Source organism: Mytilus edulis, chromosome 5 (genome assembly GCF_963676685.1).
Source record: "Mytilus edulis chromosome 5, xbMytEdul2.2, whole genome shotgun sequence".
NCBI classification, from domain to species: domain Eukaryota; kingdom Metazoa; phylum Mollusca; class Bivalvia; order Mytilida; family Mytilidae; genus Mytilus; species Mytilus edulis.
The window spans coordinates 11,904,108-11,922,872 of record NC_092348.1 but is presented as its reverse complement, the minus strand read 5'-3'; the positions used below and the strand labels follow the sequence as shown (position 1 = coordinate 11,922,872).

Below are 18,765 nucleotides of genomic sequence, written 5' to 3'. Positions count from 1 at the left end.
CCGTCGTAACTACAATCCCCTTCCCTTTCATAAATGTGACCTACCGAATAAGACTATTTACCGGATTTGATATCTCATAAGCCACACGACGGGTGCCACATGTGGAGCAGGATCTGCTTACCCTTCCGGAGCACCTGAGATCACCCCTAGTTTTTGGTGGGGTTCGTGTTGTTTATTCTTTAGTTTTCTATGTTGTGTAATGTGTACTATTGTTTGTCTGTTTGTCCTTTTCATTTTTTAGCCATTGCGTTGTCAGTTTATTTTTCGATTTATGAGTTTGACTCCCTCTGATGTCTTTCGTCCCTCTTTTAGACTATAACTTTATATTTTCTATAATCTTTTCGTAGATTTGATGGACTTAAATTGATTGACATATGGATACTTAACGCCCAGCAATAGATATCATAATGCATGTTATTGCCGATCACATGTTGTTGCAATATTCTCAAACACTTCATTAAAGAGGACTGCTACGCCGTGTCGGATTGTCAACGTGCTACATGTAAGGCACACAGTACAAGTACTAGTTAGCTGAAAGAATACTATCATTGACCTACTATTAAGATACATTTTCATACCTATTAGACAAAGTGTTATATATACTCTTGCTGTTAAATGCAGCGTGGTAAGGGGAAATCAACAGATACCAATTTGAAAGTCTTTGATTTGAACTAGGTAGATATCGAACACTCAACTTCCTTTGCTTTGGACGAGCATTTTCAAACAAGATTTTTTATTTATTGACAATGATAGTGGTATGAACCTTGGCCTTCTACTGACCTAATATGGCCCTCATTTTTCGGTCATTCACAGTTTCACAGTTACATGGTAAGAGTTATTAAAATGTTATGTACTAATACATTTTTGTTCTTATATATGTCCATGGTCGCTTTAGTAATGTTATAGACCGATGAAAGGTGAGGAAACCAATTTATCTAACTCTTTATATATAGAAGTACTACATAGTCATTTAATTATTACCTAAAGGAACACTATAATAGAATTAGACGAGGTACACTTTCAGTTAACGTGTTCATATAAATTGGTAATGGATAACTCAAAATGTTTCAGCTTTACTATCACCCTAGGGTAGGTGATTTGATATCATGGGTATCAATATTTACCTCAAACTTATGTTTTCATTTTGTCAATTCTCGGAATATTATAATGAAAGTATTACGGTTCACTGAGTATGTAGGTTCTGGGAAGTGAAATTGTTGATACGGCAATCATAGTATCTTTTCCCCAGGAAATACTATCTTAATACAAGACTGAAATCCCATCAGCAATCCCAGCGACCATGTAGTAATGAGAAATAAGCTCATGTTATCGCTTTCATCGTGCATGAAAGGTGTGTCACTGAGCTCTTGTCGTACAGAAATTACATGCTCTTTGAAGAATCATTTTTATTCTCTATTTACAAAAAAATCTTTATGAATACAAGTCTTAATTATCACAAGAATATAGAAAAATATCTAAAGTGTTTAAACAAGCTATGAATAGAAGGATTTTCAGGAAACTGTAAAACATATAGATTGAAATTGAATTATTTGTCCAAATCACGTTTCCTTGTAATCCAATGGTAATAAATCAAATCTTCCAATTGCCATTTCATCGTTTGAAAACAAAGTGATTAGCTAAAATCAATTACAATTTTTATTTAGATTAATTGACAACAGATTAGTTTTACTGATACCAAAATACTGACAATCCCTCATTCACGATACAAATAAAAAGATGTAGGAGGATGGAAAATAAGACAAATATTCAAAAAAAAGTACAATGATGTGTATAACTACAGATCACTGAGTTCAACATAGAAAACATATAACCTGATTTGTATTAACAACAAAACAAAAAAAAAACATTTATAGTAGGTAGCTACAAACAGAATTTCTGATTTTTAACAAACAGATAAACAATGTGAATGATAAATCCTTCTCCTAACTTTCGTGGTAATACAGCATAGATACAACTGCATTTATTGGTTATTGGACAAATTAATTCAATATAAGTCAATCTAAGAATACTTTGACTGTTCGTTCAGTATCAGTTTGTTCTCAAGCTCTCGATTTTTGTATGTTCATATTTTATTTTTGTTGAACGATATAAAGTTTTATCTTACATAAAACAATGTTATTCTAATTTTACCACATACCGACGTAATCAAACCATTGCCGTATGGTGGCTTAGATTCTAGTAATCAAACCATTGCCGTATGGTGGCTTAGATTCTAGTAATCAAACCATTGCCGTATGGTGGCTTAGATTCTAGTAATCAAACCATTGCCGTATGGTGGCTTAGATTCTAGTAATCAAACCATTGCCGTATGGTGGCTTAGATTCTAGTAATCAAACCATTGCCGTATGGTGGCTTAGATTCTAGTAATCAAACCATTGCCGTATGGTGGCTTAGATTCTAGTAATCAAACCATTGCCGTATGGTGGCTTAGATTCTAGTAATCAAACCATTGCCTATGGTGGCTTAGATTCTAGTAATCAAACCATTGCCGTATGGTGGCTTAGATTCTAGTAATCAAACCATTGCCGTATGGTGGCTTAGATTCTAGTAATCAAACCATTGCCGTATGGTGGCTTAGATTCTAGTAATCAAACCATTGCCGTATGGTGGCTTAGATTCTAGTAATCAAACCATTGCCGTATGGTGGCTTAGATTCTAGTAATCAAACCATTGCCGTATGGTGGCTTAGATTCTAGTAATCAAACCATTGCCGTATGGTGGCTTAGATTCTAGTAATCAAACCATTGCCGTATGGTGGCTTAGATTCTAGTAATCAAACCATTGCCGTATGGTGGCTTAGATTCTAGTAATCAAACCATTGCCGTATGGTGGCTTAGATTCTAGTAATCAAACCATTGCCGTATGGTGGCTTAGATTCTAGTAATCAAACCATTGCCGTATGGTGGCTTAGATTCTAGTAATCAAACCATTGCCGTATGGTGGCTTAGATTCTAGTAATCAAACCATTGCCGTATGGTGGCTTAGATTCTAGTAATCAAACCATTGCCGTATGGTGGCTTAGATTCTAGTAATCAAACCATTGCCTTATGGTGGCTTAGATTCTATATGTGTTATTTATATTGTGCTGCTCTGAAAAATCTCATATACAATGAAAATGTAGTTTTTTTGTCTTTAACAAAAGAACAATGCATTTGTGGTAAAGTAACTCCATTGTTTGGTATGACTGTTTCATTGAAAAACACTTCGATGTCATATGGCTAATGTCGTATAATCTGGTTTCCTGAAAATATTTAAAGTGATTTGCAATGAGGTGTCATTGAACCTTATTTGTTTGTTATTGTTTGTTATGGGGTTATGAGTTTGACGATTTAAGTCACATGAAGGTAAAATGAAAAGTCCCGAGTTTCTACCATTGATCAAACAGGCCGCAATGTACATTTTTTTTTATATTAAACTGTATCTCATTCCGATAATGAAGATCAAGAAGATAACAGGACTTTTAAATCAAGGCATATTAGAGTTTACATTTGAATTCTATTTAATTGTTAAGTCAGAGATTTAAAATAAAATTAACGGTATCAATTTTCTTGCAAAGATATGCAGAAGATACCAAAGGGATATTAAGATATCATGAGGCGAGAGCAACTGACAACGCCATTGCCAAAACAAAACCAGTAAAAAATACTCCGACAATCTCAAAACAGTACACAAGAAACCCACCAAAAACCGGGGTTCATCCCAAGTGGTCTTGTGAGCCAACTCTAACTACATTTGTTTTGCACGTGATATTTAAACTTGTATGCACTGCATTATTCCAGCAGGGCGTTAATGTCGGATTTTCCTGCTTATTTCTTCTCTGTATGCGTTGTAATACATGTACATTGACTTCTGTTTATATCCGCTTTATTGGTCGTTGCCATGATAGCATTACATGCTATTAAAATCCCCCCCCCAAATGAGAGAAAAAACCAAAACCAACATATGATCTTGATATGATTATGTAAACATTTTCGTTAACAAAACACCAGTGGCAAATTGATGTAGAGATAAATATGCTGGGAATAAATATTGCAATTCTTCGTTCTTTTTAGTGATGAATGTTTCTGGAATAAAACTATTGTAATAACAATTCATTACTCGTCTCGTCTATAAACTCATCATAGATACCAGGACTAAAAAAATTCAACATTTTGTAAACAGTTACTTTATAAATATAACAATATCAATGATAATTAAAAACCAATTGTTCAGAGAACCATTAATGGTCTTTCCACCAGTAATGATTTTTTTATATGAAAATATTAAAATTTGGTTTTAAATGTCAATTTCAGCGTCAAATGACAACTTATTGTACGCTGATTCCAAAAATATAAGGTTTCTCTACAATAAGATAGAAATAAGGGAGATAATTTTTTACTTCCGGTTCAAAATATGTTTCTTCCGGTACTGTCTTATAGTTTACTTGACGCTGATTCCAAAAATATATGGTTTTACATACTTTTACAATAATTTATTACAAAAATTAGCTACTTCCGGTTTAGAAAAGGTCACTTCCGGTTAGCTTTTTCAACGTCATACTGCTTGCAACCTAATGCAAAAAGTCTTATAGCTTTAACATGAATACATATGAGGTAAAAGCAAAGGTCAAAATCTAGAACGTTAAATTAACATATGACCTTGAGCTAAATTTCAAGGTCATGAACCAAGGACCTCAAATCAAAAGACTCTAGGTCTTTACTTTATATTGTTAATCAGTTATATTACCATACGACTGATATTAAATATAAAAGGGGAAAAAACTCGCAGCAAATGTTTACGTACCCTTTCGACTAAAATTTATGTGTAACTACATGTCGCGACTATCAATTATGTGAAAATATTTTGTCGATATCTTATAAGATTTCTGAAAATAAGAGATAACAAGCCAAAATAAAAAAAATAATCATGACCTTGACCTTTGACCTTGACCTCATTTTCATTTTTTTGGACCAAGGACCTCAAATCAAAAGACCCTAGGCCTCTAACACTTATGGTTTTCCAGTTAAAAATGCATATCACTTATATCAAATATAAAAGGGGAAATAACTCTCATATGGAGTCTCCGGATACCTTCGGTCAAAATAAATCAAATCATCCTGAGGATAACGAGCAATTTGGTAAAATAAATTTGTCGGTTTCTTATACGGTTGCGAATTTTAAGCGATAACAAGAAAAACAGTGTTCAGGGAAATAACTCTTACACTGAAAAGATTTTGGTTACGCGGTGTCAGTTACAAAAGCGTAATAACTGTTCAATATCATATACCATATGTCTAAGCGACATCTTGCGAAACAAAAAAAACAGCGAAGGAACAAAAAGTTGGCGGAAGAAAAAAAATAATAATCAGAAGAAAACCAATCGGTCTTTCCACGGAAAAACGGAAAGACCTTATTAAACTCATCATAGATACCAGGACTAAATTTTGTATATACGCCAGACGCGCGTTTCGTCTACAAAAGTCTACATAACTCTTTCTTTTCTTTTATTACCTAAATATTTTTATATCTTACCTCCAGTTCATTGACAATTGGTATGAAATATACAAAATTAATGTATGATTATATTAAGATCTGTTTTTAATTGCGCTTGGAGTATATTTTTTATATATTAACTCCGAGTTATACGTTTGTCGTCGTTATATGTACATTTTTAATGATAAGTTTTCGGTTATAATAGTTATTCCGTTTCGGGGTATTCATTTAATTGACGTGTTTCTCAACTTTGATGTAGTTAATAGATAGAATCAGATTAAATAATAAAGTCTGAATACTTTGATGTAAAAAACAAACTATCAATTTGTTTTCAATTAATGTTGTATTCCTTCAATAAACATTGACCTGATCAATGATTGAGAAACTTATATTTGATGGTATTATGTTTACAAGACGGAAAATAAATAAACAATCCAATCAAAAGACCATTAGGAAATGTCTCAAGGGAAAGGGAGAAATGCTTTTTACTAAAGATTACTGTTTTTATGTAAATAAACAGACAATTTGCCGCTGAGGCTGCACACATCTGTACATGCGATGCTACAGAAAGTACAATTATATCAGATATCAAGCGTTAGTTTCTATATACATGTAGGTTATTTTAAAAGAGGTATTCCCGTAACAGTGTTGACAACTGCAATACTTGTGATGGTAACAGGACTGAATCATTTATAAATACCTAACGATAACAATGATTTCACACTCACTCAAGTCTGTCAGAGCCCTTCTAGTGGGAATTTGAATGGAATAAAAAGGTAGAGTTCTTGCAAGTATGTAAAATGAACAAAAATGTATAAGTATTCAACATTTAAATCAACACACAAGGTTTTGTCTTCTGCTAGTTATTCGTATTGTTTGATTTATCGATCCGTTTAGAACCTTTGGCGACACCATAATTTAAAGTGTCTATAACAAGTACGATTCGACAAGTCAGCATGCACCTATATAGCTAATCTGACCCAGTCAATTGATAATCTGAGCGCGTAAAGAAATGGTCCCGTCCACATGTTATGAAAATGATTATGAAGAACATTTTTATTTTAATTTAAAGCCATATTTAGCTTTTTTGAAGGAAATATAAGTCCATGGTTTGGCTTGGCATTTCTCCTTTTTGAACTTTATTTTCTATAGTTCTAATTTAACACGTCTTCACAAAGTCATAATTTTCATCGAGTAATAACAGAGCTTTTATTCATTATGTCATTTCATGCCTATTTTAATGAATTTCTCAGACTAAAGCCTTACGGTTGACATGATAGAAAATATAATCACAAGTCATTAGATGTTTAGAATCTGTGAACAAAACAGATTGCTGTCATAAAAGCCATTATAAATATCTTTTTCATAGCGATTTTAGAAACCCCCTATAATTCATACTTATGAACTTTTGCAATGCGTTGTCATGTAGAATCAGTAAAATTGATTGGTACGGATTTGTTCAAATCGATCTTTGTGTGTTAAATTTTCATTATGTATACTTCGCTTGTAGTAAAAATATGACCCTCAAATTTCGCTTGCAAAGCGGGAAAAAAATCCAATGTCATCGTATTGCACACAAGGTTTTTAAAAGTGTTATATACGCTGTTTGGATATATCTTTGTTCCTTGGTCTGATTATTACGATTTTCATTTTACAACATCCTCTTTGTTTTACCATCTTGTATGAGTATCGTTGCGCAAACCTTCAGACTTTCATTTTTGATTCCTTTATCTAATATTTATAAACTGATGCAACAATGTCTAAAAACGGAAACATTTTGAAATTGTGTAGACACATTGAAGGCAAGGTAAAAATTGCATCACACTGTAATTGTTCGTTTAGATCGTAGGTCTTATCTTTGAGTGTATGTGTGTGTTTGATTTTGCTCAATACTATTTTAACATTAATTGACTTTTTAAAGATCGATAGAATTATGAAACAAGATCTTTAAAGTTTCAAATCTGGTGGTAAAATGGTTTGTTATCATGTCGAAAAATTGTGTATCAACATTGAACCAAAGTAAATTGGGCTGCTTTATCTTTTTGGAAATAAGAATATTACCTTTTACAAAACATCAATTGTATTTTATCTCTTAAATGCTTTATATTCATGAAATGGTATTCAAATAGAGGTTAGAATTATGTTTGCTTTTTTAATTGCAGTTCTGTCGAGAGACATTGAAGGATATAGAAGGTATACAAGGAAGATGTCTAGTTATAACATCAGATGGACGAAATGGCCAGGCGCAAAGAATTCTGGGATTAAATGACTTTAGTGAGCAATACTCGTGTGGTGCATTCGGAACTGTTGCAGCCGTTGAAAGAGCAGATTTACGGGAAATTCCTACACCGGAAATACGTGTTCATAATTTAAACTTTGACCTGTCAGCATATGGTGGTAGCGCCCCTGAAGCAAATGGGACGCCTGGATTTAGTTTAAAAATATTCGGAAATAGCAAACATAGATTTATTTCCTTAGCAATAGCAAAATGTGATTTACCTGTTGTAAAAGCTTTACGTACTATATTAGACAGAGCTGTAAGTTCATAAAATACACAAGTTAGGTTTTATATGCGCATGTATATTTGTATATTTTATGGGGTTTTAACTCAATTAATTAATGTCAGGTTCAAAGGTGATAGTGAACGGTAAAAAACAACATAAATATGACACTTTGTGGGAAAAAAATCAGGGGATAGTTAACATGAGAATATTAATGATGGGAAACTCGGAATGTGTCAAAGAGACAACAACCCGACCAAAGAGCGATACCTTAAGTGCTTCATTATTTGAATTCCAAGTCGACAATTCTACATTCAACACAAAAAATCAATGATGTGAATGAATTAAACAAAAATAAAAAATTAAACCTGAACAAAATTCATAGTCAATAAGCTGTCAAAATTCAAGGCATGACGAAATATGAAACAGTTCAAAATAGAGAAACAATCACAGTTGATTATGTATCTTCAATCCATATGTTGTTCATTCAAATATGATTGATTTATGATAGATTTATACTCCATTTGTTTACTTTCGACAAATATTGACGCGGACAGATTAAAAGACAGCATTTGAGCCGAAATGTTTTTGACAAATTATGAAAATTTCAGTCACGATGATATTGTTCGTTTGGTGTAACCAGCTGTTCTACTTTTGTTCTCTATTCAGATAGAGATAAGTGGGATCAATTTATACATTTTGATTGTCTCCTTCTCAAGCAATTGTCAATCTGAATACGTTATCATTAAATTGTGCCTGTCATATCATGGAAAAGTTCTTGTGTTGAGATTATAGTATTTATTTCGGCGCCTAGACTCTATCGCTGTAAGCTGTCAGAAACAATCTACCAAGTTATTGACATGACAACAGATATCATAAAAAGCAAAACAGAATGATTAAAGGTTGTCGTTAGAGCAATCAATTTATAGTTAATCATGCAAAAGCTGATAGTCCACTTTATTGAGTTTTGTGGTATATCTAAGAAACAAGATTTATTTATTTGATTTTTTGTTTCAAAACAGGCTTTGCTGTACTTACATAAGGCGAGTTATTGTTATAAACTCAAGACATTTCTAAATGGCAATCCCGTTTCAAGTTATTTGCTGTAAAGCTTAGCTTAAGTTAGTCTAATTAGAAGACCTATAACATAATTATTGTCTGAATATTTCTTTGATATCAAATAGCAGTTTTATTGAGAGAAAGTAAAGGGTACTTGTCAAGCGAAATTTTCACGTTCAGATCCTTACTTACCCTCAATATTGTTTTTAACCCTATGTTTTGCATATACATATAAAATGATAATATGTCTACCGTTCTGATATAATTACCTTTATATTCTTTATATTTTTCAGATGATGCGGAATATATTTTTAAAATGTTTTAACACGTACAAATTATCATCGGAACCATTACTGAGTGAATCATATGCCTTAAACCATATGAAGTACAGTCCAAGACTGTTTGAAATAAAACTTTCTCAAAGAAGTGAAACAGTTGCCTATTTTGATGACTGTGATATGTTTGTATTAGCTGAAGGGGAAGCTGCAGCTTTTCTCAATTTTCATACGGGTAGGTATACACTCTAAGCAGTTTTGAAAACACATTTTCTCTGACATGTTTCACTGAAAAATAGAAAAAAGAAAATGTATGTTTCCCTCGGTTAATGTTCGACGAACCTGGTTTCATTTTCTAGCCTTCTGATATAAAACTTAAGTGGAGTTAACGTGAGGCTGTTGTTATGGCGACACACGCATTTGCCTAAGTTATTTGAGGTCGCACAAACGAAGGATTCTGTTTTTGTTGTCCAATCTGTAGCTTTCTGTTTTTGTATGCCACACCTACGATAGTAGAGGGGCATTATGTTTTCTCGTCTGTGCGTCCGTTCGTCTGTCTGTCTGTCTGTCTGTCTGTCTGTCTGTTCGTCCGTCTGTCCCGCTTCAGGTTAAAGTTTTTGGTCAATGTAGTTTTTGATGAAGTTGAAGTCCAATCAACTTGAAACTTAGTACACATGTTCCTTATGATATGATCTTTCTAATTGTAAAGCCAAATTAAACTTTTGACCCCAATTTCATGATCCACTGAACATAGAAAATGACAGTGCATGTTTCAGGTTAAAGTTTTTGGTCAAGGTAGTTTTTGATGAAGTTGAAGTCCAATCATCTTGAAACTTAGTACACATGTTCTCTATGATATTATCTTTCTAATTTTAATGCCTAATTATATTTTGTTATCCAATTTCATGGTCCATTGAACATGGAAAATAATAGTGCGAGTGGGGCATCCGTGTACTTTGGACACATTCTTGTTTATTTTGTGGTATGTTTGTGCATCTTATCAGGTTGGTTTTTTTTCTGGTCATACAATGGTCCTAGCTTTGTGCGAAATTATCAGTTTTAATTGTTCCTTGATATTTCTCTTTTTTAAAAGAAAACGTTTTACGTTAACGTAATGCTTCTTAATAGCGATTCGAGACTAATAACAGTCAACGTTACGAACAACTATCATTCAATACGCCAGATTGTTCTTGAGCACCAATATTCCGAACAATAACTTGAAATACCAGTAAAAACAGCACAACTGAAAAAATATTTGAAGCCAAAATGTTAAAAAAAGATTTCGTATTTGTTTGTTACAAAAGTTTGTGTTTCGAATAGCACTTTCCTAATGATCTCTGATGTTTCTTGTTTAATAAATCACGTTGCTGCAACATTACCTTTATCTTTCTGTAAAAATTAATTAGACCCTAGTCACGATCGGAATACATTTGTATATATTCGGCTCATTTGCAACAAAGATCTATTTCAGGTTGGAAAATAGACAACGAAAATATAGTTTAATTAGTGAGAAGTAAAATAGAGGTTTCAATTTATATTTTTTCCTTATATTTGACGTAATCAAACCTGAAAGTAATTGGATTTATACGCGCTGCTGTCGTCAATGTCACATACATTATTTATATTTTGAATGTGAATACGTAAACCATTTATCTAATTCCTATCTAAAAATATCACAACGTCGATGGGTTCGGTGAAACTTAAGACATTTGGCATTACGGATAAACTAGTATGTGTAATAGTCATAGTATAAATATTTATCTTTGGTTGTGTCCGAAATGATTCATAAATTTTTAACCCTTGGAGAGAACGACGGTTAATTTTCATTACTCGCATTTAGGCATCAATTTTTACATAAGTATTAAAAGTCAGGACGAGATTTACAATCGTTAGCTAGAATTACAAATTATCAGAGTAGAAACATTGCAAATCTCCATAAAACGCGTTAAGATTATAAAAGAGGGACGAAAGATACCAGAGGGACAGTCAAACTCATAAATCGAAAATAAACGCCATGGCTAAAAACGAAAAGGAAAAACACATAAACAATAGTACACATGACACAGCATAGAAAACTAAAGAATAAACAACACGAACCCCACCAAAAAATAGGGGTGATCTCATGTGCTCCGAATGGGTAAGCAGATCCTACACAAAATCGTAAAAAGATTACACATTGCAGTATGCGACAATTCCGGAATCCTCCACTGGCACAAATAACTCTATACGTTTTTTGGAGAAGAAGCGAATAATAAACATAAAAGAAAACATTTCATTTAAAATATAACAATATAACAACGAACATGTAAACTGAGACAGTAGTCTCAAATTACAATAAGTGTTACCGATACCTCGCCTCGCCTCGCCTGGGTTACAAAGACCTTGCAATGACTGAATTATTGTTCCTGTTGAGAGATTACATACGGGATTTTACTCTAGACTACCATGTATATAAGTAGAATGTTCCTTTCCTTGACATACACAATATATTTAATTTAAGACTTTGCTTTTACATATCACTTGTAATAAATTTCACTCTTAAACGGATTATTATTATCTAAACATTATTTAAAAAGCCTACACACACAAATATTCAATCACCTTCTGTCTTTCGGTCAATTATTATACTTGTCTACTACGGTAAATAAAGGCAACAGTAGTATACCGCTGTTCAAAACTCATAAATCCATGGACAAAAAACAAAATACGGGTAACAAACTAAAACTGAGGGAAACGCATTAAATATATTAAGAGGAGAACAAAGGTAAAGTCAGTACAATTTACTTGCAATTTACTTGCAGTCAATTCTGAATTGTTCAGTAGTTTAAGTATGTAATATGATGTAAACAGGTGAATAACAAGTACTAATAGTCTAAACATAAACTGAAGAGATCTTAATTGACTACAAACAGAATGTCTGAACAGTATTACAATAACGCAGTTGAAAAGTCTGGAAATTAATCGAACTTCTGGAAATGACTAAATAGTTTATTGTTCAGTCTGTTTAGATCAAAATGATCGTTTCAGATAAATAGTCGGTTATGTAAACATGTTGTGCTTTTAAAGTATGTTCGCAGACTGAAAACCATTTCGGTTGCACAAACGTTATACATGTCAAAATTCAAATTCACACAAAAGTAAGAAAAATCAATCATTTGTCTGTAAAAATAGGCAAGGCAAATATCTGATCAGAATAGATAGAATATCTAATTTATTCTTTAAATAACAAAATGGAAAACCACAGCGCTGAAAACTCTAAAGCTAGAACTTAATCAGGTTAAGGTTAAAATAAATGTAACATCAGGGTCCAAATAATTCATTTTGAGTCATCTTAGATTTGAATATAAATCTAATAGAATTAGAAGTAATCTTGTTGGATGCTCATACTGATCATTAATTAAACTAAAAAAATCTAACTTTATATGTAGTTCGTTAACTAACTGAAGTTATGCGTCTGCTGCCAAGTTATTGCAGCAATTCACATTAACGATATTGGATCATTACGAAAGTTTTTCTGGTTCTATGAAATCAACATGTATTGGCACTAAACATTTCCATTGTGTTCATGGCTATTAAGTCGTTAGTTGATGTGAGAAGACACCTCGATCGAATAAACAAGATAACAATAACGTTAGGTATATTCAAGTTTAATTGACGTATTTATTCGATATTTTAATTGGTAATTATAGTAGAACTATATACAAAACATAGGGATGTTGAGGTAGAGATCAATAGGAATCTTACATCATTAGCACGTTCGAAATAAGTGTGAAGATCTACCATCTTCAAGGATACGTAAACCTTTAATTGTAAAACGTCTGCAATATACATGATTTCACAAATTTCATTACAGTGACCAATTGATCACAGAACGTGCTTAAAAACAGACGAAAGATCCAAAACTGAAAATAAAAAAACACTCACAAAGTCGAAAAGGGAACAATGGAAAAAACCATAGCAAAACAAACAAAATCTTAAATGTTTCATTTTACAATTACATCAATAATGCGCTTTCAGTATTAGGCAAAACAGGAAGTGCACCTTTTATATCCCTTCGTAAATTTTACGGACGCCATCACGAGTTGGTTGACCGTTATGGAATAACCGTTTCACAAATGATATCGGATATGTTCCTTACGTCGTAACTACAATCCCCTTCCCTTTCATGAATATGACCTACCGAATTAGACTATTTACCGGATTTGTAATCACTTAAGCAACACGACGGGTGCCACATGTGGAGCAGGATCTGCTTACCCTTCCGGAGCACCTGAGATCACCCCTAGTTTTTGGTGGGGTTCGTGTTGTTTATTCTTTAGTTTTCTATGTTGTGTCGTGTGTACTATTGTTTTTCTGTTTGTCTTTTTTATTTTTAGCCATGACGTTGTCAGTTTGTTTTAGATTTATGAGTTTGACTGTCCCTTCGGTATCTTTCGTCCCTCTTTTATATACTTTAAACGAGCAATTTTAGTAGAACAAGCACATGCAGGTGTTTTTTACGGAACAAATCAAACCTGTCATGATATTACTAAAGTCATAACGTAGTCGTTCCTTCAAGACTAAACAATCAAAGAGTAGATCTGGATAACTTCCAAACAAATGGGCATACTTTCAGTTTCACATGACATACTAAGGCATATTCGTACGGCGATAACGTTAATACATAGGAAGATTGATGCTAGTTGATAGATACCTCTTCAGTGTTAAACAATCTCATGCAGATTTAGGTGGAGAACACACGAACAACAATGATTTCCAATGTAGCTCGTTCTTTTATTTTTGTTAATGTTCTTAAACATGCATAGAGTGATGCACTCTCCCTTCGCGAGGCGACATACGTTACTCTCTCGTTCCGCACTGAAATGATTGCGTATTTATACATCTTGCACAAACAAACGGACACTTCTTTAAATTCGTTTTGGTTTCGATATTGCCGTTAAGGGATACGTTGAGTTGGCAATATTGGATAACCACCTGTTACACGTAGTTGTTGATTGTTACAGTGACATAATGCTTGAAAGAAAACTCTATATTCTAAAATTGATCTTACTTGAATGTCACTGAACATCTATCTGCCAATATCATTCGAAATCTCAATCATGTTACTCCTTACTGAACTTTTAAATTTGATGATCATATATTTATGTTCAATGCATAACGTAACTCTCGGAATTTCGTTAAATCCCACATCTCTAAGATCATGTCGTTTAAGTGACTATTGCACATTGTCTGTACTTGCACATGTATTTAATCTAAGGAATGCAATGGGAGATTACCGTTGTGAAGGGTCTTTATTTGTGAATACAAGCATTTAGAAATCGGTCATGGAAGTTCATTTTCATGAAATATTATCAGAGGGAAATTAAGACTTGCTATATAACATTTTTACAGTTGAAGACTTATTTCTTATCATCGCAAAATTATTTCAAGCTTTGTTTTGTATGTTGATGAGAAAATACAAAATTGTTATTTCTATTGAACAGCTGCATTTTATAATAATCACATTGTATGCCTTACATTGCAATGTTCCGTTCAATGTTGATACCGATATATGACCTTAACAAGCAGCTGTCTATATTTATTTCATCGTTTACAAAATTTTAGATTAATACTAGCATTAATTTATTTTTAACACATCTATTCATTTGTTATCTACAGTGAATAAATCATTCTAATCTACTTAATAAAAGAAAAGTAGTTGCTGTCAAATTGTGTATTAAGGCAATGAATAATTTGCTTCATATAACACAAGATATGTTAATGATTATGCAAATCCTCAATGTTTTGTTCTCATATAAATGAATGACATTTCACATTCTTGTTTTTACAGGTTTAGATATAAATCCTGCCATAAGAGGATTAACATCACTTGGACGTTTTATTGAAATGATAACAGTTGCCGATACTGAACATGCGGTTTCTAATGCCTTAATGTATAAGATGAAGCATTCCGAACAGTTATTTAGAGACTTCGTAAAAAATGGTATTCGAGAGTATATGTTGACGTAATAATTGATACAAACTGTATTTGAAGAGTAAATGAGACCAAACGGCAGAAGACAGAAGACTACATTATATCCCTCCTAAAACAAAAACTTTGGATCAATTGATTTTTTTAAATATGTTGTGGCTAAAATATATAGTTGTGTTTTCTACCTCCCAACCTGCCTTGAATTTTTCTTTCTATTCCAACAAATTTTAAGAAAATTTTTCAGAAAAAGCACTGTTAAAGACCAGAATAATTTTTCTCTTTAGTGAATGTAAAATACCTGTATTTAATAGCTTTTTAACCACCTACCTACATTTTGTCTACCAGCAGGCACTACACAAATTTGTACATGTATGCATTGTATTATGTATTTTTGATTTGAATTCTTATGACACCTTATCTTTCAAATCTTTGTGAATGATATACCTATAAAAACTCTACATTTTAGTCGCGAAAAAAATTGGTTTTATTAATTTTTATTTTTAAATGAAAAAATCAATTTAACATTTGTTTTTTACGAATGGTATTGTTGCTACATTATGCTAAGTTCGGTACTTACATGTAAGTTTCGTTGGAACATTCAATAGAAAAGCTTTTAGATGTTTTTCTATAAACATTTCGTACTTATAGAATGATAAATACCTTCCAATAAAAGATAAAACATTTAAGTCGTTTTGTAATCACTGGTACAAGCACATGTGAAGACAACGTGTCAAAAGTATGTATGTACAAAGATTGGAGAATATTTAGAATACTTGAGTGTATAAAGAGAGAAAACTATTTAGAGTATTTTAGTGTAAAAGAGTGAACAATATTTTGAATCTAAAAGTAGAAATAACATGAAACATTGTTAAACATTAATATTGTTTTAATAATTTTTTATTTTGATTTGACATTAAAAACAATAAAATGATGTAAGTCGTGTCAAACCAGAAAATGCAGACACCTCTTTTTAGGATGATTAACATAAATATAGAGTGTATTTGACATTAAAAACTAACAAGCATTATTGGCAGCTTTTATACGGGAACGGTTCTGATGGTGTTCTTTCAGTTTCGTTAAACTTAACCTTCATTTACATATATTATTGAAAGAAATATCTCACAATTTGCAAAAAAAAACATGTGTGTTCAAATTTTTTAATTAAAGCCTGAGAAGATCGCTTTCTATTCAAAGTTATTTACAATATTTTCCATCAAGATGTATGAGTGCAGTTTTAATGCATGAAGTCAGGATGAAAATAATACAATTACATGATGTGTAACACGGTGACAAATAAGTATGCTTTAAAAAATGTACATTTTTAATTGATGTATTTTTTTTTTCTATGATACATGTATGTGCTCATTGTAAACGTTTTATAAGACAACATGTTATTTAAGGACTAGTACTAGTTCTTTAAATCAATCGGTTTCCATACATCCTAGAAATATGGATACTATTCTTACACGATCATTTGTTTATTAAAGGATCAGTTCGTTCGGAAGGCCATTATTGATGAAATTATGTAATATTTTTTTTAGAATAAATTGCAAGATTTCAACTCAATTGATATGCTTCCCTTTATATGTATGGAATTATGTAATATTTTTTGTCAAGGTTTATCGACGTTAAAAACATTTTCATTCTTTACAAATTTCACGATTTGTGCTTTAATTCTAGCAGATTATACTTTTGTACTTAAGTGGAATTGCACATATACTAAGAAAAATATCAAATATTTCGGAAAATAAATTGCAATATCAGTCAAGATGCAAGATTTCAACTCAATTGATATGCTCCCCTTTATATGTAAATTTTGAAAGAACAACCAGTTTAAATATTTGTTCTCTTTTTTGCCAAAAAATATACAGGACGTTCTTAATTTAAATATGACCTTAAATTTAAGCGATATAACAGTTATATATTTTTGATATTATGGTTAGGTTTTATGTAGTAGTTCTGGACTGTTGCATATGATACGGTCCAATATTTTTGGTAATTATAGGATTGATGGCTAAATTGTATATACCTTGTCTGTCTCTCCTTACGTCCAACAATTTTTTCATCGATAGTACTCAACATAATTTCATCATATTTGGTCAGCCGCATGACAGTGGTGATTTTCTGCAATGTTATACTTGATGAACACATATATCATATTTGTTATTTTTCAATATGTTGAATAACTTTAGAATTTTATGTCAAACATATCTCCAGTCCTACTGAACAGAGAGAAATCATATTTAGTTAACAGATTGACGCTAATAAGTTGTAACAAGTGCAAATCGTGTTTTGAATCTGTTAGTTACATTCTTCTATGCGTTTCCCTCGGTTTTAGTTTGTTATCCCGATTTTGTTTTTTGTCCATGGATTTATGAGTTTTGAACAGCGGTATACTACTGTTGCCTTTATTTATTCTACCCCCCCCCCCCCCCCCCCCCCCCCCCCCCCCAAAAACAAAACAACCCGGACTTGGAATAAAGAATAAGGTATGACGGGTACTAAACGGAGTTTCATAAGATGATTCATTCTAAACTTTTAAGGTTAATATTCATTTTCATTTAAAACAGACTACAGATCATCCATGTGCCATAAATGAACATGTTCTGTGACAATAGACCAATACATGTAGTAGTCTGATTGGCATGTCATTTATTAAGTAACTTGTACTATTTTTAGCAATTTTTTTCTGTGATTACGTTATTATACATGTCAGACAATTCCATTTGTTTTATATTGTAGACAAATAAATTATTTTATAATTAGTGTAGTTTTTGTAAAATGCATTATTCTTTATATTTTGAAATTGGCAATACTTTTAATAAACATTTACAGTAAAATGTTATTACTGGTACATCAACTAACACAACAAATTGATACCAACTATCTTTTCATACATAATAGATTTATTTAATTTTTGGGTTTAATACAAAATTGCTTGAATCGTTTACTTTCGTCATAAGATATGACATAATAAACTCTGAATGAAAATAATTTGATACTAGTGAGAGGTTTAGTGCTATTAAACCAGGTTCAATCCACCATTTTCTCAATTTGATCGTGCCTGTTCCAAATCAGAAAAAATGGCAGTTGTACATTCGTTTGATGTGTTTTATCATTTGTTTTTGCCGTTTGGTTGGGGACTTTCCGATTTGGGTTTTTCTAGGAGTTCGGTATTTTTGTGATTTTACTTTTTGGAAAGATAGTCCATGATGATAAGGAAAAACCCTTGACAATGTCAATAGTAAATTTATTGTTAAAAAAAAAGATGTTATGCATTTTAGTCTAACATTTATGGACGAAAAGCTAACAAACATATTAAAAAAAATCAGTAATTGGTATATTAGAAGAAAATGTCAAATCATTTTTATATAAAATGCATGCACTTACAAAGTAAGATAATCAAACTAGAGGCTCTAAAGAGCCTGTGTCGCTCACCTTGGTCTATGTGAATATTAAACAAAGG

At 32.1% G+C, this 18,765-nt stretch overlaps 1 protein-coding gene across 2 annotated transcripts in view; it reads left to right on the top strand.

Annotated features, from left to right (window-relative positions):
- LOC139522980 (uncharacterized) overlaps nt 1-15,985 on the top strand; it is a 110,681-nt gene extending 94,696 nt beyond the window's left edge. For both annotated transcript variants that reach the window (XM_071316673.1, XM_071316674.1), the window contains 3 exons: nt 7,656-8,030; nt 9,347-9,563; nt 15,159-15,985. In XM_071316673.1, coding sequence (XP_071172774.1) covers nt 7,656-8,030; nt 9,347-9,563; nt 15,159-15,337 — 771 coding nt within the window. In that variant the 3' untranslated portion in view covers nt 15,338-15,985. The remainder of the gene's footprint in view (nt 1-7,655; nt 8,031-9,346; nt 9,564-15,158) is intronic.
- Nucleotides 15,986-18,765: the final 2,780 nt, after the last annotated feature.